Raw genomic sequence first — 27,505 nt, forward strand, 5'->3', positions numbered from 1 at the left:
TCCTGCTCCTGCAACTGTATGCTCTCTTTGCAACAACTTCTTCCTCATGTCATCCTCCACTTCTAGTCACTCATCGCTTATAAATCTATTTTTCTGACACTGCTATATACTGATGAGAAAATCCAATGAGAAATCCACTCCTAAAACTTCCATATACTCCTGTGTCAAGCACTGATCTTCTAATTTGGTTATCCACATGCAGAGAATCAGTCACTGCCTTACATGCATTTAGCTCGTTCCCAATTCTCCTTACCATTCGCCATGTGTAGCTTGTACCTGGAAAAAGGCCAACAGGAAACTATCATTCCCACCCATTCCAGTGGTACACCCCACAGGCCAGTGGCCTCATCAATTGTAGTATTCCCCACTTTACCATGCATATCTCCAGTCTGAATCACTCTCAGGCTGCTGTGATTCTTCTCTTTTGTCCCAGATCTCTGTTTTTACCACAGCAACTCGGTTCTCTGTTGGAATATAAATACATACAGTAGTCAAGGCCTGTTTATCTGCTTTCTTTCCATTACAATCCTTAAGCCAGCTGATCCATAATACTTCATGCTCTCCGTCCAACTCTTGCACAAAATAATCTTCACACCCTAGTCTTGCACAAAATAATCTTGACACCCTCGTTCACCTTCTCATTCTCATCCGCTCCACCATACACACCCAGTCCATATTCCCAAACTTTCACACACTTACAGTTTCATTTAATATTAGTCATTCCACATATATCCACTTCTGCATCTTTGATTGTCTGCACAATCGCTATTTATTTTACTTCATCGATTGTTCCCCTTGCACTCCATTTCCTCTTATTCAGAATGTCCTTCGAATGGTCATTGGTAGCTAAATGCTGGTTGATCAGGGCAGGGTGCTTTTTTTTTTTTTTTTTTTTTTTTTTTTTTTTGAGGTCAGGTCACTAAACTTTGGCAAACCCACTCTGTCACTTTCACAGCGTATAGGGAACGCTTGGGTTTGGTCACCACGCAGTGTAGAAAATGTCTTCTAGTTCAAACAAAATATTTGGTTTGCCTCCCATTGTACAGACATCCGAGGATGATGGGCACCCACCTGCCTAATGATACTTATCTATATTTCTACTACTGCAGTCTTTTGAACAGAAAAGTATGATGATTGTGAAACAAATCAAAGTTTCATTTACAAATACAAACGAGAAGGAACATTCGCAGAGTGCAACACCCGCGCCTTGTAATTGCTTTAATGGTTGAACTTTCGACCGATTGCTTTCACTCCTGAATTGTTACACTCTTGTCTGACCCATAACAGTGTCATTAACTTTTATTCAGATTGGTCCCATAGTGTTTAAGCTGATCTTGCCATATGACCTGCACCTTTGGTTGTTCTCAATTTCGAACCCCTTTTCCCTTCCCTTGCCCTTAACTCTTTCACCATATAGGATTTAAACTGGCCCCCAAATGCCAAGGTTGATTTTGCTATGTGACCTTGATCTTTGAGCTGTTTTCCTCAAACATCGTTGATCAACTCCTTACCTGATCCATAACCATTCTGCCAAGTACTAGTTTTACTTTTCACACAGATTCACATGTCAAACTTTGATCTTGCCCTATGACAGTGACCCTTGTCTGTTCTCATAACTGAAAATTTTCCTTTTTATTTATTTTTTTTTTTCATCACCATCGCCCTTACACCAGGTTGGGTCTGAACTGAATAAAAACTGCTTAGGCTAATGTTTCTAGGTCAAACATTAACTTAGCCATATGACCTTGACCTTCAGCCTGTTTTTCAAACAATTGGTCAGTTCTAGGGAAGTCTACCAACCTTTCCCTAGAATGGTAAAAAACAGATAAATGCTGTCTGAGTTATTTGGTTCACACACACACACACACACACACACACACGCAAGCGTTGATCAAAACATAGCACCCGATCTCACTTACCGAGAAAGAGAGAGAGAGAGAGAGAGAGAGATGTCGATCAAAACATAACATCCAGTCTCACTTAAGCCCCAGTCACACTTCTGAGCAGAGCTTTCTACGAGCATCTGCGATCAAAATTTCTGCAAGCTTACCCGAATAGAGGCGAGCGACTGCGAGTAAAGTGAAATTATCATTCTGGCAGTCACACTGTGCGAGTATGTACGGGGGAAGCATGAGCAGAAGATGAAAGTCGTGGACAAAAATCGCCTAGAGTCTCACGAATATTCGTACGACTGCTGGTATGAGTAGTAAGAGTTGCCTTACGACATTGTATGACTTTTAAAGAGCTCGTGCAAGTTAAGAATAGACACAAGGGAGTGGGGTCCTGGATGACCACAAGTGCAGAGTCCGTGTCCTTAAGATCATTATCCTCGCTGGACAGATCTCTGAGGAGTTGGGTGAGACAGGGTGACAGTGCATGCTCCGTCTCTGGGAGCGGTGGTAAAGGGACCTATGGACATGATACATGATAACTTATTGAAATTAATTTAATAACATTTAATGCGTTTATCTCCATTTTAGATGTTTCACATTGAAAACATTGCTCAAGAGTTTTATTCAAATATTTTGGTTTTAAGATAATTTTTATGCACTTGCAGAAACTCGTTGAAAGCACGGCTCAACAAGTTGACTGGGCCTTTACCTAGCGGTGGTGTATCACTTGGCAATAACAAGACGTAAAAATACAGTTCAAATGTTACCTATCGTGTTGGTAATATTTATGTTGTTTTTACAAACATTCACACCAGAAGTTTTCATCACAGAGATTGCAAAATAATGTAGCGTTTCAGTGAATTAATATGAACACCACTGATCCAACAACAGCACCTATCCCTTCTTTGTCCCATTCAGCGGGCTATATACTTCTCCAAAATACCAAGTTACGCACGCGTCGAAAGAAATGATGACCCGATTCCCAGTACCTTTCCTTCAGAAAGTGGCATCTGACAACTGCCACGGCCTACTTATAGTTCCTTTATTGTACACCGGAAAGGGAAAGGAAAGGGAAATGTTCCCCCGAGCTAGACCTTATTAGGTCGTATAGCCCTGCTAGGTGACAAGAGGGCACTACCCCACCCGGCGTGGCAGCTACAGGGCATGGTTGAAACTCACGACCCCGTGGTCCCGAGTCCGACTCTCTACCACTGTCCCCCCTTGCCCCCCTGCACACTGAAAAGAAACCACAATATACTAAAGTTAAGGCTGTGGCTGTACGAGAGAATATGAAATGTACAGGGTATTGCCCAACGGTTTCAGGGTTAAAATGAGGACAAACTCTTGTAATGCTTCTTTTATATCCTAAATCAACAATACTGAGGAGGAAATGTTGCACAAAATGAAATCTAAAGTATAGTTAAAAGTAATGCCCAAATCACGAGTGTCATCAAAACACTAAAATAAACATTGTTCAGTATAGGAAGAACGTCACCCAGTGAATAGTTCTTCCTGGGGTCAGCCTTTCTGTGTACAACAGCAGATCCTTACACAAGATCAACTCAGACATAATAACACAGGCTTCTCACATCTGTTGTCTTTATTTTACCAAGTAATTACACTGAACCTGGAATGTAAGGGGAGTGAATGATGAGGTGAAAGAGAGTGAGATTGTCCAGGTGCTTGAGTGTGCGAAAGTGGATGTATGCGGAATAACTGAAACGAAATGGGGAGGTGAGAGTGTGAGAGAATGGGGGTATGGATGGGGTATATGTGCAGGAGTAGGTGAGAATGAGAGGGCAAATGAAGGAGTATGTATAGTTGTGAGTAAAAGATGGAAGAAGAGCATAAGAGAGTATGGATCAGTTGGGTCAAGGATTGTGTGGGTAAGATTGAAAGTTAGAATACAAATGTGGGCGATTGTGTGTGTGTATGCGCCAACGCAAGATCGTGCAAGCAGAGTGAGAGAAGAGTTCTGGACAAATGTGGAAGTGTGCATGGAAAAGTTTGGAAGGAATGAGAGTGTTTTTGATCGGTGATATGAATGGTAAAGTAGGGAATGTGAAGGTGGATGGAATAGTTGGTGAGTGGGGTGTGCCTGGTGAGATAGATGAGAATGGCAATGTGTTAGTGGACATTTGTGCTGGGAGGGGGTTGGTGATAGCCAATACCCTCTTCAGGAACAAGATGATCCGCAGGTATACATGGCGAGTGATGAGAAGGGTGGGTGGTGAACTGAATGAAAGGAAGGCAATGATTGATTATGTGTGTGTGGATGAAAGGATGCGAAAATGTGTAATGGATGCAAGAGCTTATAGAGGTTGGGGGAGTGGACTTTCTGACCACTACTTGGTGGTGGCCAGAATCAAGGTCCAATTAGGATGGAGAAACAGAAGAAGGGAGGGATGGGAAGAAGGAGTATTTGTAAGGAGAGTGGAAAAGTTACAAGAGGATAAGAAAAAGGCAGAGTATAAGAGAGAAGTGGAGGTACGATTGGGCAAATATGAATTGGAGCAGATGGGGGACGTGGAAGGTGTGTGAAGGATATTTACAGAAGAAGTGTGTACAGCATGTGATGTGGTGTTTGGGATGAAGAGATGACGGAGGGGTGTGCAAGGAACAGTGTAGTGGAATGAAGATGTGAGACAGGCAGTGGCACAAAAGAAGAAAACATTCAATGAATGGATGAGAAATAGGGGCGTGGAAGAATTTGAGAGGCAGAAGTGAGAGTTATATGTAGAAAGAAAGAGAGAGGTGAAAAGATTAGTAAGAGAGAGTAAGAAGAGAGCGGATGAGGAATTTGGAAGGAAATTGAGTGTAAAGTGGAGGGACTGTAAGAAAATGTTCTGGAAAGAGGTGAAAAGTGTAAGACAGGGTGGAAGTGAGGTTAGCAGGGGAGTGAAAGATAAAAATGGTAGATTACTAGTGGAGAAGGGAGAAAAAGTGAGCAGATGGAGAGAACATTTTAAGGAATTGCTGAACATAAAGGATGGAAGTAATGCGATTATAAGTGGCTGGGGAATGGCTGGGAGGAGGAGGGAGGTGAGAAGACAGGAAGAAATCAGTAGGATAGAAGTTGTGGAAGCATTGAAGAAAGTTAAAATAGGGAAAGCCCCAGGAATTGATGGAGTGTGTGGTGAAATGCTGAAGTATGGGGGAGAGATAGTAGTAGAATGGATGTGGAAAATGGCAGATTGGCCTGGGAGGAAGACAGAGTCCCGGAGGATTGGAAGTCAGGTATAATTATTCCCTTGTACAAAGGAATAGGGGAAAAAGAAGTGTGTGGTAATCATAGGGGCATCTGTCTTCTTGGTATAATAGGGAAGGTGTATGGTAGGATACTTATTGACAGAGTTAGAGAAAGAACAGAGGAATTAGTTGGAGAAGAACAGGGAGGCTTTAGGAGGGGAAGAGGTTGTGTAGATCAGATATTCATTCTTAGATCTTAGTGGAAAAGTTTCTAGAGAAGGGAAAGAAGTTGTGCGGCTTTCATGGATTTAGAGAAAGCATATGATAGGGTGGATAGACAAGGATTGTGGAGAGTTTTAAGTATATATGGAGTAGATGGGAAAGTTGTTGAATGCTGTGAAGAGTATGTATGATGGTGCGAAGGCTGCAGTGCATGTGGATGGTGAACTGAGTGAATTTTTCTCTTTGAAGGTTCGGTTGAAGCAGGGATGTGTCATGTCTCCATGGTTGTTCAATCTGTACATGGATGGGGTAATAAAAGAGGCACAAGGTAGGGCAGTGGATGTTGGAGTGGCCCTGGTGAGAGAGGGTAGTGTTTGGAAACTCCCTGTACTTTTGTTTGCAGATGATACTGTGTTGTTGAGTGAAGACGAAGGAGAGCTGCAAAGCTTGGTGAATGAGTCTGGGAGAGTGTGTAAGGAATGGAATCTAAAAGGGGAATGTAGGGAAGAGTAAAGTGATGGTCTTTGAGAGAGGTGAAGTCAGTGAATGTACAGCGAGGTTGGATGGTGAGGATTTGGAAAATGTGTGTATGTGTAACCCGCGGCGTCCCGTCGACGTTCTTTAACGTCCACACGTTTTGTCACTGCCAATCCCATCGACGTACATAAACACGAATCAATTGCAAGGTCCCTAATTTGCACAATTTTCAATTTTCGCGAGTGATTTTTGGTACGTATACACGTGACACCTTTCTCTACAAGAAGCCAGGCAGGGATAGTGCCTTACCCAGCATGACCTCCTCCCCCCCCCTGCATGCCATTGTCTCAGCAATTAACCTGTTATCAGTGAACTGGCCAGTAAAGCCATGTCATGCCACAGTACGAAATTCAGGGCCAGAGTGATTCCCCAATCAATGACAATGTGGAGGACAAACTTTACATAGCATTAGAGGAAGAAACAGTCAGAAATGATGATCAGATAATGTGGCAAAAAAGGTCAGGTATGGTGATGAGTTAGTGAGTAAAACAATGCTTATAATGCCTATATTACTGCTTGAAAACCAATATACTCTTGTACTATGTATAAATTAGTACCAAGTAAATAAGCAAATACCGTTTATGAGTGATGTGAAATAGTTATCCTCCCATAGAACTCGTTTTCTTTGGTGCCAGCCTGTTAGAAAACCCAGTAAGGTAAGGAGGTACTCCTACCTGTATCGAGTATTTTAAACCTCAGGTGAGCAATTTCTCTATGAATTTTCGATGTTTCTCACCAAAAGCGGAGGTTTGAGCCAAAAAAAAAAAAAATCCAAAAATGGTCGGGATTGGGGGGAGTCAGTGGTGGAAAAGTGGTCGAGATGGGGCGAGTTAAGTACTTGGGTAGTGTGATGAGTAAGGATGGAGGTTTGAAGGGTGAAGTGCTTGAAAGGGTACAGCAGGGAAGAAAGGTTGCTGGTTCCTTGAAAGCAGTGATATGAGCAGGGATGTGAGCATGGAAGTGAAAAAGTTACTACATGACAGTATTGTGATACCAACTCTAACGTATGGAAGTGAAGCTTGGACGTTGCTGGAAGGACACAAGTCAAGAGTAAGTGCAGTGGAAATGAGTTATTTAAGAGGAGCCTGTGGAGTCAGATGGAGAGACAGGGTGACAAATGAGAATATAAAGGAGCATTGTGGTGTGGATGTGGATGTGATAGGAAGCGTTAGGAGGAATACACTGAGGTGGTTTGGCCATGTGGAGAGGATGGAGGGTGAAAGACTGACGAAGAGAGTGTATGTGAGTGAGGTGGAGGGGGGAAGAGGGAGGGGGAGGCCGAGGATGAGATGGAGGGATGGGGTGGAGAGGTATATGAGAGAGGGGGGGGTGAGTTGGGAGCGGGACAGTGAAATAGCGGGGGACAGGGTGACGTGGAGGCGATTTGGTTGTGGCCACTCCGAACGGGATTGAAGCGTCAGCCAATAAATAGATAGATAGAATTACACTGTCTGCTTCACAACTCCAGAGCTACACTAACTTCACAAAGCCACAAGTTAAACTAAACTGAAGCTCCTCAGTTCTCTCCCCAATCCTTCATTGCTTCTCCAACATTCTAGGACGTGCTGGTACCTGCTCCTAGCAAACAGTTACCAAATCGAAGACATCCGAAATATTCCAGAGTTTCCTTAGATACGTAGCACTCTGAATTCCTTAGCATACAAACTGAAATTAAATTACATAATTTACCAGTCACCTAAATAAAACACTATAGAGAAAATAAAATAAGAATGAATGCATACCTTTACAAAGTACTTCCATTCACAGCAACAGGCTATCTGGCAACTCTGACTGGTAGCGGAAAAATGCGAGAATCGTCGGGAATTCTCCAGCAGTACCTAACTAGCAATCCAGCTTCTTAACATTATATTCCTATCCACATTTAAATCTCTATGTGGGATGAAAATCAGGCGGGAAAACAAAGCCATAAGTGCATGACAGTGAGTGCTGTGGACAAACAGTGTAGTAATAAAAGGCAACAAAGGACGCTATCCACTGATTTTAGTGAAAATTTGAAATTACTGGAGAACGACTGCACTCTTTTACCTTAACCTGTTCCAGTTGTTCTTTTTTAGACTCTTGTGCTCCATGCTGTATAAATAATACTTTAATGAGGAAAAGTGAAAAAAAAAATGGCATGTGTTACCCTGATAAAACAGAGTATCTGAAGCCGTTCAATGAAATGTTACTAGGAAAAGCATATTCCGACATCAACTACTGCAAACATGGAAAAGCTTGAACTATGCACAAAATAAAACCTTTAAAGTAAGAAGATGCACTTCACCAAAAAGAAAAAAATATTTCAAATTAGCGTGAGACACAATACATACCGGTACCTTTAGTGTGTGATCCACTCCACTCCTGTAAGTATAGGTTGCTTCATTACTTTACAAAGAAAAAAAAAACGAACAACCATTTAGCACTACACAGTGTCAGTTACATCCATTCCTCCACCAAACAATGTACATAGACATAATCACCTCAGCCATCCAAAACCGACAGCCAAACAGCAACCTTCATTATCACTGCCCTAAATCCACCTTTTAGAAACTATACTACTCAGAGACACGAACGCACCTAGCCAGAATGCGATTCAGCCATGACCCATCCCAAGTACAGCACCGACAAAAGAAACAGTTCACAAACAATCCACTCTCCCTACACAGCAGTGTACCATCCTTATGCCATACCACTTACCTCATGCACCACATCATCACAACAGACAATCCTTCGACACAATTTCAGCAGATCTTTGGGAACGACCTCTCGATGTGGCCAGTTTCTTGTGGTCCGCTGGGTTCACCGCAAGCTAAACCTGGGGCTGCAACAAAAACAACATTAATAGCGAGGAAAAGTAACACCGGGATGCAAGAAGGCTTTCTAAAAAGCCAAATAAAACTGAGACAGAAACATCTACCAAACCCTGAATGACGCTGAACCTACCCATTCGGCTTCCGGGTCTTTACATCTCGCCATCAGTCTTACTACCCTAACTTTCACTACCCTAAGTGAATTAATCCGTATCATCTACCTGCAGAACAATAGTAAAAATAACTTTACAGTACAATGGAAAATTTACCAAACGGTCAGGGCGACTGTTCTGAAGGCCTTAACATTATGTGTGTTCACTGCTAAGTCTACTGAACTAATATATTCTATGACGTATGTATCAGCAGATGAGGCAACACGGGGAGACTCAAGCACTGAGAGCAATGATGCATCTTCTCCCAGTCAAAGACAGCAGCGCTATCAGTACTCACAGCTTCCCACTCAGCACCCACAGTTTTTGGAACAGCTACAATCGGCACGTCAGCGGGCAGCATCTGCAACGGCTGTAGCAACAGGTGGGCCGTCGGCCCATTGTCCGCTGCCGCCTGTCCGCCATGCCAGGTAGTCTCAGGTAGTGGAGGCTGAGCTATGTAGGTGGAGCTTGGCTATTGCAGCCAGCCACCCCCCCGCTATTTGTCTGCATGGATTTTTATTATTCTACTCACCAATCATTCCCTCTTACAGAACGCAACCTCCCACTTATGAAGCCTCTCTTTCAGTCAATCATGTACTCCCAAAGGCTCATTTTCATTCCAGCGCACCTTCTCACTTTCTGTTCTTAAACACCTTCTTGATCTAAACCCCCGCTGCCCATTCTTATCTTCATTTTTATTTTTATATTTTTAGGAATACACGTAGAAATAATATTGCTTTATTATACTCTCATGGGATATTCTTAAATACTTGTTTGCCTCAAGCAAATCACACATTATGATTTGCACAGTGGTGGTGGAAAATCAAGCTTCTTCAAGTCAGACATTTTGCATATATATATGCTAATACAGGGTGTGCCCGAAATACAACACTAACTTCAGGAAGTGATGCTAGGGCTAACTGAGTAAAAAATATGCTATAACAACATGAATTCAGCTTTGAACCGTTGCTGAGTTACATTTGCAGATGTCCTTATGGGCGAAAATCGCGTCCCTCATAATTCACCCATAAGGTTATCAGTACTTGTAGCTCCATTACAGTTGAGAATTGGACTCGCTGATATATATATATATATATATTCCAAAATTAGCCGCAGAATCAAGTCCCAGGCTCTTACTCTATGCTCCTGATGGGACAAGGAGAGAGAGAGAGAGAGAGAGAGAGAGAGAGAGAGAGTCAACGAACACATCGCCTACATGTTGCCCTGCCTCCATCGTCAGGCAACTATACTTTCATCTCACATCATTCTCCTCATTTAGTCCTACCTCTCCACCTCGACCCTGAACCTTATCTTTAGTCCCCTTTTTCTCTTTTTTCGCTCATCCTGACTTTCATAATCAACTTCTCATTTTTTTCTTTTTCACTGCATATGGCTATCCTATCTCAGAGTTCTCCCAACAGTATGGAACATAAACTCTACGTCGCTCCCTAGCTTCATCTTTTTTTTTTTTTTTTTTTTTTTTTTACTTGTCTCAAATACCTCCCTACTCTCCTCGTAACTCGTTCCACTCCTCCCTCTTCATTTGTATTCTTTGAACGTTAGTGAGGATCACAAACCCCACACTACTGTTTTGCAATTACTTTTTTTTTTTTTTACTTTATTACTGCTATTTACACATGCTTATATTTATGCACACACACACACACACACACACACAATGTGCTCCTCTGCATTCCACAGAATCCCACATCAGTCTTTGGGCCATCAGCATGGTGAGAGGAGCTATAAATATAGCATTTATTAACAGAAATAGCCAATTAGACTTAGCTGTATGTTATTGTGTTGATCTGTACGGCCGAACGACGGTCTGTATTTAACGATCTTTGTTAGGTAAAAGCCACCACGCCTGAGAAATTACCAAACAGCATGGTGTTCAGCATTAACGATCAGTCAGCTATATAGATGGTCTGGTACCAATTAGATCGTTATGTCGAGCGTGACTTTATATATATATATATATATATATATATATATATACGCATACCTACGTATAGATAGATAATTGTGTGTGTGTGTGTGTGTGTGTGTGTGTGTGTGTGTGTGTGTGTGTGTGTGTTCTTTAACCAGATGTGGCCCATGAGGGTTCACACACTAGGAGTGGTTGCCCACATAATGTTGCTCAGTGGGGATGAACTAGTGGAGAAGATAAGTGGAGAATCATTCAATTTGCGAAGAAAGCCCAAAGTTTTGCTATGAGTGATCGTCTTCAGGACCGGATTAACCATGAGGCACTTGAGGCACTTGCCTCAGGCCCTGAGACTCTAAGGGGCCGGCAGATTCTAAGGACAAAAATAGTTAGCTATATATGCCATCAAATTTTAATATAATTGAAAATTTTTCATGAAAGCTAGAAAAGTGTTTAAGTTGCCAATAGCTGTGGACTTTGATTTTTTAATAAACAATAGTAATAAGCAATTAATTTTTTGTTCTTGCTATTTACATATACTGTACATTTAGGGTTGATTGAATTTTGATGATATCATTGAAGAATTTTTTAGAAAGAAAGAAAGAAAAGTGTTTAAGTTACCAATAGTCGTGGACTTTGATTTTTGAATATACAACAGTAACATACAATTTATTTATTTTTTGTTCTTATTACTTACTGTGTTGGACGAGGGATACTTGAGTTGGTAGAATGGCTTTATGAGATCTCTGATTTCTGCAAATAGGCCTAACCGTGAAAGCATACACATCTGTGGCTGTACCTGACCTGTCATCCACTGTAATCGCAAACTTCTCCAAGATCTTCAGGTCACATTCTTCGATTTTAGAGATATGCATGCTGAGTTTGAGGAAGACTTCTGAGACCTTAATGAACACATCTTATGCTATCAAGATGGGCTTTTTTCCCTTCCCTCAGAAGGCTAAGACTACATCACAACCACGATGATATCTTCCGTGTAACCAGCAGCTTCTGTTAAAGAAAACCAAAAAATTTTTTGATAGGCAAGCAGACCAACCCTAATTGTGAACTTTCAGCTCGAACTTTCTTCCAATAACTTGTTCTTCAGTCTGACTAAATTCATCTCAGGTGATTGAAAACCCAGTTGTTCATTTTTTTTTTTTTTTTTTTTTTTTTTTACAGAAGTCAGAATACTGTAGACCCCTAACTGTTTACTTTGGCCTGTGTCATGTGAGTGACTAACTCTGGAAATGCTATTGGGTAAACATAAGTACCAGATTCAATTAATTTCTGGTTCTTGTTGTTCGGTCTTAATTAAATGTTCTCTTTACCATAGGAGTCCTATCAGACGGGAAGGTTGACACTTTACCTCCTGGGCAACTATGTCACCCCCACTCACCTACTCCATAAGACGACCACCATTAAGAACCTGGCCACTTTCATTCAGCCTCTATTGAGCTTCATCATCATTGGTTGTCTCAGTTGTGAGGGCGGAACCTCCTTCTCTCTGAAGAAGCACTGAGGACTTTGGCTTTCCAAGTTCTTCCTCCTCATCTTGCTGTGACCATGTTTTTGTTATTCTTTCTTTCTTTTACCCCTTAAAGTGGGGGCTTTTTTTCAGTTCTTCCCTGGGAAAGATGAAGAGTCTTCTGCAAACCAGGTGGTATTTAGCATTGTTGACTCTTAAAAGTTTCCACTTATACCATCACCTTCATCTAGACAGGAACATTTTTGGCATTTCTTTGTTGGTTTCAAAGAGTGGTTCATTTTTTGCAGTCATAGTCATACTTTTCAGTGTTGTAGTGGGTTGGTGGGGATTTTATCTTTTTATTTTTCTTGTTTTCTTCAAATCAACATCATTTACCTCATTCTGTTTTCCAAGTAGATGTGGAAAAAAAAATGTCTTTTTTGTAATCAGTGAATCATCGCTGAGGGATTTTCCATTTACTGCCTTTTTAATGCTGCCAATAATGTAAAGTACGTGCATGAATGGACTACAACTAGGTTCAGAAACATATACAAACTAGAAAACACTCAGAGAGCGCATACCTCCGCAAGTGTCATTGTCATTAAAAAGGATCCGGATCCGGATCCGTGGAGATTTTGTGTGGAATATATAGGATCAGGATTCGTCCCAAAATTTAATCATTTGTTCCTTGGTTCATGGCCCACTCTCTTACAAAATTTAATTGAAATTCATAGAGAACTTTTGGAGGTATTGTGCGGGATACATAGGATCCTGACCCGTCCGCAAATTAGAGCAATTCTTTCTTAGCCCATGGCTCACCCCCCCCACAAAATTTCATTGAAACTCAATGAGAACTCTTGGAGATATTGTACGGGATACTCTGGATCCGCTTCAAAATATCATTAATTCTTTCTTGGTCTATGGCCCACCCTTCCACAAAAGTTCATTGAAATTCACTGAGGAAATGACAACAAAAATGAAGAATCTGAATGATACGTGTTAGAGGATTTCTCGCACGATTTAGCTTTGAACGAACCATAAAATCATCTGCTTGCCTGTATTCAATATATATAAACACTATTCTGCCCATTTAAACAAAAAACTACAAATCGCAGATTTATATGAAACACCAAACAGTAACAAACAACATAATACATTTCCAATCTATTTCATTAGAAAACTTCATCACGAACCGGGCACGTATGTTCCGATGAGAAGTCTTTTTTACTCTCACGCCTCGGGAAGTCTCTGCAAGGCGCTTACACAGCAGAAACATGCCACGTTGTGCCTGGTGCCCGTAGACTTTTTGCGTGGTCGACGTTACATCTTTGATGCAACGCTTCACACCTTCAGAGTTACAAGGGAAGCGTTGGTCCAAGATTATGGGTTGGCTGTCGTCCATTGTGACCTTCAAAAGTGGAGGGATTGTGACCGACGATTTGTCTAGCTGCACCAGCTCGGTTTAGTTCTTGGCCTCGAAACCTATCCTCAAAGCAGATTTGTCAAACACTCTGACACTGTCGCTGTCATTCTCCCGCGCTTGCTGAGTGAGTCCAACAGCCAGGCAACGTACGTGTGGATCTTCATCAGCAACAGCCAACAGCATGATATTTTCATGATGACAGAAGTAGCTGTTATTGCTGATTATTGGGCGAATGATGCCCTGATCTTCTGGTGGCAATTCTCGCAATAGTTCCACCATATAGAAGTAATTCTTGGCGCCATCATGACACGAATTGTTCGCTCTCATTCTGAACCAAAGAGGCGTGTAAAAGTTGAGAATGAATGAAACAAGTCGTTTCTGTACTGGAGATGGCTCTTCTGACATGTACAGCCGCAGTGTACTTTTGGCTTTAGTTGGCCATTTCGCATGGTTCAGTGGCTCTGGCTGCGCAGATGGTTTCAAGATTACGCCTTCGGCACCTCCGACTTGCACTGCCAGAAATGTGTGGTGCAAGTATCGCTGATCTTTGCTGAGATCCTTCTCAACTTCATTTGGTGGAGTGCAAGTTTTTCCACACACCCGTTCATAGCCTAAAATTGTCAGATCCTTTGGATCGAACTCAAGAGATCTACCCAGTTCCCCTCTGGAGCCAGCCGGACCCGTCGTTGGACCGTCAGTGGCTGCAAAATACCGTCTGAAAACTACTTCAGTGAGATGAAACAGACAAGCCATTGTAATGGTCCCTCCAGCTGGGTTTCCAACACACGAATCACCCCATTCTTCTTGCCAGTGTTCACGTTCATGCCATCACAAACAATAGCTTGCAGTGATTCTGCTGAATCCGTCTCATAGACAACCGACATGATCTCCTTGGCGATATCCACTGCTTTTCCACTTTCAAGGGAGACATGATCTATGTAAGCGCATAAGGGAAGCCAATTACTGAGTGTGGTTTTCCTTGATGATGACCCTCTCACCATGAGGTGTTTTACTCAGTTTTGTCAATTTTACCATCAAAACCCAGACAAACTACCTTTGTCATGGCGTCATGGCACTTTGATGCTGTTGAACGGCAATATCCCTCCCGTATCTTCTTTGACGCCGAAGTTTACTAGGATCAAGTTTCTTTTCCTCTGCAAGGATACTCATGCCCTTCAGTGCAGCATTCACTAAGGAGAATATATCTCTGTTGCCCATTTGGCATCAGTCTGACACGACATAGTTCAGGATATGCCGATCTACTCGGACCCTACTAGCCTCTCTCTACTTCTATAGTACCATCATCATCATATTGATCACCAGATACATCACAAATAGTATCATCAATATCATCCCTACATGCTGTTCCTGCATCTTCTTCACCATGCATGGCTTCCTGAAGTGACTTTTCATGAAGCTTTCTTTTCGTTTGTCTGTTTGCAGTGAGTTCATTTTTTGCTGTCTTTAGCTAAGTCTATTAATACCAAGTCGGTTCACTTTCCATCAGGGCGCAGGGAGGCGTGGCTTGTGTGTGAAGTCAGTCAACTTAAGTAACAGAAAATTTATAAAAGGGCAGACTCAAACATTTATAAGGGAAAACGAAGAAGGGGAAGAAGTGTGGACTCATTTAACCCTATAATATAGCAGTAGGTTCCCTTACACCCCTACACCTTCCCTCACACATTTCAGTCCCTTCCCTCACTGCGGACTGAAAATGTGTCATGGTCTGATGAGTGGGGCAAGCATCCACCCAATATCATGGTCAGGAGTCAACTGTACTGGCCCTGGGGGCTGGGGTTTCGTGCCAGAGCCAGTCGACATCACTCCGATGCTCCGCCCCCTGCGCAAGCTTGGAGCCGTTTTAGAAACAAGTGATCCGACTTGGTATTAGTAGACTTAGGTCTTTTGTTTGTCCACCATGCTAATATACATTTTCCTACAACTGTTTTGGTCCACCCAAAAGGGCCACTCTTCAGGAGGTTTCTTGAGACCCCTGGCACAAAGACACTCAGACCTATCTCAAGCATCAACATATTTACAGCAGCAGATGTCAAATAGTACATCAAAGCTAGCCAACTTCTCCAAGTAGGTACTTGAAGTCCTCTTGTCTGCAGAGTATTTTGTTACTGCCTGAGCTTTTGTTACCACACGGATGACAATGCTCTTCCAGTCAGTTATGAGAATCGATGCCTTCTCATATATATTTCTATTACTTGGTCAGCAATAGTTTCAGCGTGGACTTGCGAGCTTGATAATGGATTTGTCATTTTGTGTTCCAGGTATTCCCTAAAGACATCCTAGCATGTAGGCAGCTGATGCACTGGAAGACTACTAGGTAAACCAAATATGGAATCTTTGACCTTTTCCCCCGTGCCATAGGTAGCCATCATTTCAACACAGGGTATAAATGACTGCAAAAAGTTAAAACTAACAACTTTCAAGCACAGCTTCTTTGTCTAGCCGGTAACAAAGCCGTCAAAATCAGTATCGTCACTGTCAAAGCTGGCAACGTTCGCATTATCGCTAAATTATTACTGCACCCATTTGGTGCAAGCATATAATAAAGTTGCTGGAGGAGCGTTGGCGGATTTTCAGTAATACGGTTATATTATGTGACTATGGTTTCGGGCATCAAAATATCCATGTTTCGTTGTATTTAAATTTTTCGACCCGCCCTGGTGGGTAGTGAGGACTAGTGCCAGAGTCCATCCTAAGAATGTGGGTGACTACTGAAACTAAAGTGCTACCTCTGCTACTGCACACCGACACCCATGCCTACTAATCATTATGCACATAATATGGCGTTTGATATGTACATTTATCATAATATATCAACTAAATCTGAAAGAAAAAAATGCTATAATCAGGCTCAAGAGCATGTTAAAAGTGCAAACTCTGCACCTGCCTGATTTAAAACATACAAATCAACACCAAGGTCATGATAATTCGAACACTTATGAAATTTTATGATGATGTGGAATCTAAACTAGAAATGGCAGATTTTTTTTCAATTGTATGTGAAGGACGTTTTCTTCTGAATAAATGGCCCTGGATGGACACAAATGCCAATTTTTGTGCTCATAGCATCAGTTGATAATTTCTTACAATTTGCACGTCTCAGCCCGACTAAACTGGTCAGTCTTACCTCCAGTGTCTAGACCAAGCAGCCAATCCCCACGTCCCTACGATGTTAAAGAGAAATTAAACATTGGTTAACAAGATGGACCACTCGAAGAGTGCAATACCTGCACCAACCATTTGGTCGACTGGCTGAACATTTGGCTTTGCCGTCCGACTTTGACTTTTGAGCAATTATTCCCACAGCCGAATTAGTTAATTGCTGCCTGACTTTTAACCCTTCAAATAAGTTTGGTCCAAGCTGAATCAACGCTTTGTTGACTTTACCCTGTAACCACGTCACTAAACCTTTCTCTGTGACCGTGATCTTTGAGTGATTGTTCTCAGAATAGAATCTCTTTGGTATTGCCTTATCTTGGACGCTTCTACGAGGTCTGCTGTAAATTTGATAAAAACTCATTAAATTAACCTTGCCCTGTGACCTCGGCCTTTGACGAATGTTGAAAAAAAGGCAACCCACTGGATAAACGTGAACCATTTTGCCAGATTTGGTTAACATAGAATGAAAACTGTTCTACACATTTTCTTCATACACACATACACACACACACACACACATACACACACACACACACACAGGGATTCAATCTAGGCGGACGTGTGACACCGGCGCTCCATACCAAATCATCACGGCCAGTGGCATTACCTAAATAGTATCTTTGTATGAGTCAAGCTCAGTACCAGGTTATACTAAATGATTGTTCATTATTAAAAGGAAAAAAATAATAAGTTTAAACAAGACTTGTACAAACAGGAAATAGAACCAAGACGAAAGAATACGCTGAGTCATCTCTGAGGTTTGTTTAGACTACAACAACACGGAGATTGTAAGTACATGCTTTGCACTTTAAGTATTGCAAAATGGATACATACTTCAGTAAAACAAATTTGGAAAAGAGAAGGGATAAAGGTAAAAAGCAAAATGATGATTTCTACCAAGAACTAGTTGAAGTAGAGACCCACAATAGACTGGTTGAACGTGTAAACAAACTAGAAATGGCTTTCAAAAATGAAATTGATGAAATAAAGAAGCAGATGCACTTGCAAAAGGAAGAAATAGAAAAACTAGGAAGGGAGGCCAATAAGAAAGACACAACCATCAGTGAACTAACAGTGGAACTGATTACACTTAGGAAGAAAATGAGTGAAATGGCAAGTACAGTAGTCAATCACGAGAGTGTTATGGAAGAGTTCAAAAATGACACAGAGACAATTAGGCAAGTTAGCAGCCTTATTGACCAGAGCAGTGATATTGAGGAGAAGATAACACAAGTGAATGAAGCTGTGCAAAGCTACAAAAATGATGTAGAAACAATGTATGCTGAAATGGTGAAAGTAAAGAAAGACTTAGAAACAAGGGTGGAGGAAAAAAGCATTAAAAAGGAGGTGAAAAGAATAATCCAAAACAATCCAAAGTTAGTCAGAGATTCAGTAGAGATAAACAAATCAATAGTAATCACTGGTATAGAAGAGGAAGAAGTTAAAAACAAGATCACAAGAGACAAAAAGGAGATGGCAAATGTAATGAGCTTACTGAAAGAAGTATCAGAGGAAATCTGTAGTAAAGACATAGAGGAACACAAAAGGATAGGGAAATACGAGAAAAGCAAGACAAGACCTCTAAAGGTGACTTTCCAGAGTGTAAACACTGTGGAAGAAATGCTAAAAAATGCAAAGAATCTTAAGGAAAAAGAGGAGTTCAAAAATGTATGGATAAAAAGATGCCTAACACAAGAGGAACTGGAATTACTGAAAGAGAAAAGGGAGGAAGCAAAAACAAAAAATGAGGGAAGATCAGAAGAGGAGAAGAAGAAATTTTTTTACAAAGTAATAGGACTGCAGGTACGAAAGTGGTACACAAACAGGATGGAAGAAAAAGGAGGAAGGTAGTAGAACCATGTCATGACAAGTATATAAACAAGATGATAAAGTTGATGTACTCAAATGTGGATGGAATGGTATCTAAATTACTAGAGATGAATGATTGTCAGAGAAAATGAACCACAAATAATATGCCTAACTGAAACAAAATTAATACCAAGGATATCAAATGACATACTAAACTTAGAGGAATACAATATATGGAGAAGAGACAGATATTTAAAAAAAGGAGGAGGAATTATAATATTAACTAAGAAAAATCTAAAAGTCAAGGAAATAAAACTAGATATACCATCACAAGTAGAACTGATTGCAGTAGAGATCGACACATCTGAAGGTAAAGTAATTGTAGCCAATTTGTACATGCCACCCAGATCAAACACATGGGAAAGAGACGAATATGAGGACCTGGCAGAGAGTACAATTCAGAGTGTAAGATCATTGCTACATAAAATGGAAGAGAAATCGGAAAGAATTATACTAACTGGGGACTTCAATACAAATATAAATTGGAATACTCTAGATATAAATAGCCAAGAAAGCTGTTGGGACCAAAAGCTCCTGGATCTCGTACAAGAGTTTTTCTTAACGCAACATGTGAGGGAAACCACCAGAGAAAGAGGACTTGATGTACCTTCAGTGCTAGATCTAATATTTACAAGGCAAGAAAATGATATTGACAGTTTAATGTATCACCCTCCACTCGGCAAAAGCGATCATGCAGTACTAAATTATAACTTCAGGATAGCATATGACATAGTAAACAGCAATGATAGTTACAAAAAGAGCCTAAACTATAAAAAGGGAAATTATCAAGACCTAAAGAAGTATTTCTTAGAAGTTGATTGGGAAAATGAGCTTAGAGGACAAGATTTAAATGCTGTATATAAAAAATTTTGTGAATTTTATGAAATAGGAGTCCAGAAGTACACCCGAAAGCACTAATCTCTCCCCCCTAATAGCCGGAGTCTCGGCCAGTGAGCGACCAGGCGATCGAACACCCCACATCCACCGTCCCTACCCCAATTCCAAAGCGTTGTTGGATATATGTGGGACGGCCAGAGCTGGTGATGTTACAATGTGTCATGACTGTTTTTATATACAATCAGAACCAGTACGGTTAAGTATATAAAGGCATTTAATGTGTAATACTATGCTGGTATCCACAACATACGAAAAAGGCACGAAAATGAAAGAAGACATACGACGTATTATGTGTTAGTGACTATATGCTTACATACTATATTATAATGTAACTACAGATAAATATAGTATAGCATCTGATGAAAGATGTGATGTCGTTTCTTATACATTCTCACTCCCACCTCCACCACCCTTCTCTCTGATTTGCTGTCTCCACCAAACGCCTCTCATACCCTGTCATCCCCATCCCCACCCATTCTTAACCAACATAAAGATAATGATGAAATGATCTGTAAAGTATTAATCATATTGTATTATCACACGCTTCTGCATTATCACCAACAAATAAAAAACATACAATACTCCGGTATACCTGCCAACCATTTCATCCTGTTGTAAGGTGTTACATGACATACACACTGCAAGTTGGACCTTGTGTTACAATGACATACGGTTGTTTATCGTTAACACAGGTTGTGTGGTTTTGGACGTCCATTAATCCATATGAGCGTGGTAATTTAAGCCTTACATTATAAACTCGTAAGGATTATGTTCCTGTCATTATTGGATGAACGAAACGAATCAGGGATCGGCTCTGACGAACCACGAACTCTGTTTTAACGAAAATATTCCGACCACTTGTCACAACAGTGACACAGTGTCATTATGTATATGACTGAATGTGGGTCAATCGTATACATAACGACATTGTGTCACTGTTGTGTTAAAGCAGAGTTCGTGGTTCGTCAGAGCCGATCCCTGATTCGTTTCGTTCATCCAATAATGACAGGAACATAATCCTTACGAGTTTATAATGTAAGGCTTAAATTACCACGCTCATATGGATTAATGGACGTCCAAAACCACACAACCTGTGTTAACAATAAACAACCGTATGTCATTGTAACACAAAGTCCAACTTGCAGAGTGTATGTCATGTAACACCTTACAACAGGATGAAATGGTTGGCAGGTATACCGGAGTATTGTATGTTTTTTATTTGTTGGTAATAATGCAGAAGCGTGTGATAATACAATATGATTAATACTTTACAGATCATTTCATCATTATCTTTATGTTGGTTAACAATGGGTGGGGATGGGGATGACAGGGTATGAGAGGCGTTTGGTGGAGACAGCAAATCAGAGAGTAGGGTGGTGGAGGTGGGAGTGAGAATGTATAAGAAACGACATCACATCTTTCATCAGATGCTATACTATATTTATCTGTAGTTACATTATAATATAGTATGTAAGTATATAGTCACTGACACATAATACGTCGTATGTTCTTTAATTTCGTGCCTTTTTCGTATGTTGTGGATACCAGCATAGTATTACACATTAATTGCCTTTATATACTTACTTACACTGGTTCTGATTGTATATATAAACAGTCATGACACATTGTACCATCACCAGCTCTGGCCGTCCCACACATATCCAACAACGCTTTGGGGTTGGGGTAGGGGCGGTGGATGTGGGGTGTTCGATCGCCTGGTCGCTCACTGGCCGAGGCTCCGGCTAACAGGGGGGAGAGATTAGTGCTTTCGGGTGTACATCCCACAGCACAAAGAAGCAGATAAGAAAATACAGAAATGGTTCAATACAGAATGTAAAAAATCAAAGGAACGAAGAGATTTGTTGTGGAATAGATACAGAAGACACAATAGTGTAAGGGCGTATAATAATTACAAACAGGCAAGAAACGACTATACAAGAATAAGGAGGGAAGCCCAAAAACAGTTTGAGGAGGATATAATAAATAAAAGTAGTGATCAACCAAAGCTGTTTTACAGCTATATCAGAAGCAAAACTAAAGTAAATGTTATAATACAATCCATTACGGACGAGGGAATCACTTATACACAAGAGAAAGATATTTGTGAAGCACTAAATAAGAATTTCCAATTAGTTTTTACAGAAGAAAAAAATTTTGAGAGGGACTATGTGGAACACGCATGTCCACACATACTACCAGATATACAAATAGCAGAAAAAGTAATACAGGAGGAGTTAAGTAGATTAGACAGAGGAAAAGCAAGTGGTCCTGATGAAATTTCATGTTGGGTATTACGAGAATGTGCAAAGGAGTTAAGTAAACCATTATTTTTAATTTTCAAGAAATCCTTGAGTCAAGGTAAACTACCTGATATTTGGAAAAAAGCAAATATTGTCCCCTTATTCAAGAAAGGAAATAGACAAAATCCACTCAACTACCGACCAGTATCACTGACCAGTGTTGTAAGCAAGGTATTAGAAAAACTTATAAGAAAAGCTTGGGTAAATCATCTAGAAGAACACAGTATGATAACAGAAAGACAGTTTGGTTTCAGAAAAGGAAAATCATGTGTTACTAATCTGTTGAGCTACTATGACAGAGCAACAAACACAATACAGGAAAGGGAAGGATGGGTGGACAGTATCTATTTAGATTTCAAGAAAGCTTTTGACACAGTACCACACCAAAGACTTTTATGGAAACTGTACCATCAAGGAGGAATTCGAGGCACACTGTTTTGTTGGATGCAAGACTTTCTCATAAAAAGAGAAATGAGGACAGTACTAAGAGGAAACTACTCATCATGGAAAGAAGTGACTAGTGGAGTACCACAGGGTTCAGTGCTGGCACCAATCATGTTTTTAGTGTATATAAATGATATAAACAGTAACACTGGAAATGAGAGCTATCTGAATATGTTTGCAGATGATGCAAAAATACAAAGGAGAATTACTAACATAGACTCTTGTAAAGAGCAACAAGAAGAATTAAATAAACATCATGAATGGAGTAGTACATGGCAAATGGAATTCAATGTGGACAAGTGTCATGTAATCAAGTTTGGTAAAAGTGGAAAAAGACCTGATTGGGATTATAAGTTAGGAAATAAAACCCTATACATATCAGAAAGAGAGAAAGACCTAGGTGTGATTATCAATAATAGACCATCTCCGGCTGACCACATCAGCGAGAAGGTACGGAACATGTATACACTGCTTGCAAATATGAAAATAGCATTCACATACATAAATGAAGACATGCTAAGAAGGATAATGACATCATTCATTAGACCAACCCTGGAATATGCATCAGTAGTCTGGAGTCCTCATCTCAAAAAGCACATAGACAAGATCGAAAAAGTTCAAAGGGCCGCTACAAGATGGATACCAAGCTTAAGGGATCTAAGCTATGAAGAAAGACTAAATAAACTGAATCTACCAACACTACAGGAGAGAAGGAAAAGAGGTGACATGATAATGCTGTATAAATGCATATCAGGAAAGGAGAAAATAGACATAAATGATTACTTAACATACGGAGAAGCATCAGCAAGAGGACACTGCAAATAATTGCATAAGAAGAGAGGTGATAAAGACGTAAAGAAATTCAGTTTCCCAAACAGAGCAATTGATCAATGGAATGCACTACCGAATGAAATAGTGTGTGCCAAAACAATTCACAAATTTAAGGATATGTACGATAAATATGGTTTAAGACACGGGACAGTTCGAGCTTGACTCATTCCTGTAAAGATACAATTGGGTAAGAACACACACACACACACACACACACACACACACACACACACACACACACACACACACACACTGGTCGTACTTGCCCTATGACCCTGACCTCTGACTGATTATTCTCAAAATCGAATATCTTGGTCCCTGACTGACCCTTAACATTTCCACCAAGTTTGATTTAAATATGATCAAAATTGAGTTGACCAAGTCCTACGAACCTGGCCTTTTTATCTTTCTCTATGGCCTTGATCTTAAAGTCATTATGCTCAAAAACAAATTCTTTCAGTCTTGCCTTAGCCTCAAACCTGTCACAAAGCTTCCTTTAAAACACATGAAAAAATAAGTTTACCATGCCCTGTGACCTTCACCATTATCTTATTGTTCTAAAAGCAATAGATTTTCTCATTGGTTGTAGATCAACCTCCACAGTTTACACCAAGTTTGCTTAAATTCAGATAAAAACCACACACATAGGCTGAAATTTGACTGCCCCGTGACCTTCATCTTAGACTGATTGTTCTCAAAACTAAATCACTTCATTCTTGTTTTACATTCAACCGTTCCCCGAAGTTTAGTCAAAATCATATGTAAAATATGTACGCTAATTTTCCCTGGGTAAAAGTTTGGCCATGTCCTGTGACCTTGACCTTTGGCCTGTTGTTTAGAAAACAAGAGGTGTCCTCATGGTCCGTCCCTCAGCCCATTCATCGAGTTTGGTTAATATCGGAGAAAAACTGTCTTATTAATATTCTTCACACACACACACACACACACACACACACACACACACACACACACACACACACACACACACACACACACACACACACACACACACACACACACACACACGCGCGCGCGCGCGCAGCGATCATGCAGTACTAAATTGTAACTTCAGGATAGCATATGACATAGTAAACAGCAATGAAAGTTACAAAAAGAGCCTAACTATAAAAAGGGAAATTATCACGACCTAAAGAAGTATTTCTTAGAAGTTCATTGGGAAAATGAGCTTAGAGTACAAGATTTAAATGCTGTATATAAAAAATTCTGTGAAATTTAATGAAATAGGAGTCCAGAAGTACATCCCACAGCACAAAGAAGCAGAAAAGAAAATAAAGAAATGGTTCGATACAGAATGTAAAAAGTCAAAAGAAAGAAGAGATTTGTTGTGGAATAGATACAGAAGACACAATAGTGAAAGGGCATATAATAATTACAACCATGCAAGAAACGATTATACAAGAATAAGGAGGGAAGTCCAAAAACAGTTTGAGGAGGATATCATAAATAAAAGTAGTGATCAACCGAAGCTATTTTACACCTACATCAGAAGCAAAACCAAAGTAAAAGATAAAATAAAATCCATTACGGACGAGGGAATCACCTATACACAAGAGAAAGATATTTGTGAAGCACGAAATAAGAATTTCCAATCAGTTTTTACAGAAGGAAAAAAATTTGAGAGGGATTGTGTGGAACAAGCATGCCCACACATACTACCAGATCTATATATATATATATATATATATATATATATATATATATATATATATATATATATATATATATATCAGAAAAAGTAATACAGGAGGAGTTAAGTAAATTAGACAAAGAAAAAGCAAATGGTCTAGATGAAATTTCATGGTGGGTGCAACGAGAATGTGCAAAGGAGTTAAGTAAACCATTATCTTTAATTTTCAAGAAATCCATGAGTCAAGGTAAACTACCTGATATTTGGAAGAAAGCAAATATTGTCCCCTTATTCAAGAAAGGGAATAGACAAAATCCACTCAACTACCGACCAGTATCACTGACCAGTGTTGTAAGCTTATAAGAAAAGCTTGGGTAAATCATCTAGAAGAACACAATATGATAACAGAAAGACAGTTTGGTTTCAGAAAAGGAAAATCATGTGTTACTAATCTGTTGAGCTACTATAACAGAGTAACAAACACAATACAGGAAAGAGAAGGATGGGTGGACGGTATCTATTTAGATTTCAAGAAAGCATTTGACACAGTACCACACCAAAGACTTTTATGGAAACTGTACCATCAAGGAGGAATTCGAGGCAAACTGTTTTGTTGGATGCAAGATTTTCTCATAAAAAGAGAAATGAGAACAGTACTAAGGGGAAACTACTCATCATGGAAAGAAGTAACTAGTTGAGTACGACAGGGCTCAGTGCTGGCACCAATCATGTTTTTAGTGTATATAAATGATATAGACAATAACACTGGAAATGAAAGCTATCTAAATACGTTTGCAGATGATGCAAAAATACAAAGGAGAATTACTAACACAGACTCTTGTAAAGAGCTACAAGAAGAATTAAATAAACTTCATGAATGGAGTAATACATGGCAAATGGAATTCAATGTGGACAAGTGTCATGTAATCAAGTTTGGTAAAAGTGGAAAAAGACCTGATTGGGATTATACGTTAGGAAATAAAACCCTACACACATCAGAAAGAGAGAAGGACCTAGGTGTGATTATTATCAATAACAGGCTATCTCCGGCTGACCACATCAGTGAGAAGGTACGGAACATGTATACACTGCTTGCAAATATGAAAATAGCATTCACATACATAAATGAAGACATGCTAAGAAACATAATAAAATCATTCATCAGACCAACCCTGGAGTATGCATCAGTAGTCTGGAGTCCTCATTTCAAAAAACACATAGACAAGATTGAAAAAGTTCAAAGGGCCACTACAAGATGGATATCAAGCTTAAGGGATCTAAGCTACGAAGAAAGACTAAATAAACTGAATCTACCAACACTACAGGAGAGAAGAAAAAGAGGTGACATGATAATGCTCTATAAATGCATATCAGGGAAGGAGAAAATAGACATAAATGATTACTTAACATATGGGGAAGCATCAGCAAGAGGACACTGCAAAAAACTGCATAAGAAGAGAGGTGATAAAGACGTAAGGAAATTCAGTTTCCCAAACAGAGCAATTGATCAGTGGAATGCACTACCGAATGAAATAGTGTGTGCCAAAACAATTCACAAATTTAAGGATATGTACGATAAATATGGTTTAAGACACGGGACAGTACGAGCTTGACTCATTCCTGTAAAGATACAATTAGGTAAGAACAATTAGGTAAGAACACACACACACACACACACACAGAGTCAGTCAGTTTGTCAATTTCCTGTGGCACCCCACGGGATGCGTAGGTCCTAGATGAACTCTCTCCACCAATATATTTTGTCTCTTGTCATCTCCTTTAGGTCCCACCAACACTCCTCTCCTGCTTCTCTTTTCATTGTCTTCACCAGGTTCCCCTTGGCCTACCCCTGCCTCCTCTTCCTCTAGCAATTCACTCTGGCACATCCTGTATTAGACTATCTTCTTTTCTACATATGTGCCCCAGCCATTTCCAGCGAGACAGTCTCACATATTCATCAACTGGTTCTACTCTTGTAATATCCCTTACTCTTTCATTTGTAACTCTGTCTTGCCACTTTGCCCCAAGAATCCTTCTCAGTATTTTATTCTCGAATCCTAATACTTTCTGATCTGTTGCAGTTGTACTGTACCATGACTCATGCCCATAAATTAAAATTGGTCTAACCATGGACCTATAAATTTTTACTATTCTTTAGTATGTACCGAAAGCATATTATTATTACAAACAGATTTCAACGTTCCAACAGCTCGCCAAGCCTGTCTAATCCTCTCCTCAATTTCATTGTTTAATGATCCATTAGATGATACAATCGTTCCCAAATATTTAAAATTTTCTACATTCTTCACCACATTATTTCCAGTTACACTAACGATTTGGTTCTCCACGTTCATATTAATAATTTCAGTCTTTCCACAATTTATTATCAATCCCACTTTTTCTCCTACCTCCACCAGACAATCAAGCACCCTCTGCATCCTCGTTAAATACTTCCACAAATCAGTACAATATCATCAGCATAGTCCAAATCCATCAGCCTCTTATTTTCTTTCCGGTTAATTCCTGCACCTGTTCTCCTTACAACCTTTCTCATAACATCATCCATAACCAAAACAAACAGCAAAGGCGAAAGAAGTCCTCCTTGAATCACTTCTGACTTAATTCAAATGGATCACTCAAAGAACTACCCACCGTTACCTTACAAAAAGTACCTTCATGCAGGCTTCTAATAATATTTACAAACTTTTCTGGTATACCATAG

The 27,505-nt window shown here is 40.1% G+C and overlaps 1 protein-coding gene across 1 annotated transcript in view; it reads left to right on the forward strand.

The window, feature by feature from the left end:
* Positions 1–27,505, forward strand: part of LOC145411618 (cell adhesion molecule Dscam2-like) — a 157,357-nt gene that overhangs the window by 114,122 nt on the left and 15,730 nt on the right. The window contains exon 32 of the mRNA XM_080281625.1: positions 9,017–9,230. Coding sequence (XP_080137751.1) covers positions 9,017–9,230 — 214 coding nt within the window. The remainder of the gene's footprint in view (positions 1–9,016; positions 9,231–27,505) is intronic.

Source organism: Coenobita brevimanus, chromosome 90, assembly GCF_032717465.1.
Source record: "Coenobita brevimanus isolate Jiangsu-jjx chromosome 90, ASM3271746v2, whole genome shotgun sequence".
Classification (NCBI taxonomy): domain Eukaryota; kingdom Metazoa; phylum Arthropoda; class Malacostraca; order Decapoda; family Coenobitidae; genus Coenobita; species Coenobita brevimanus.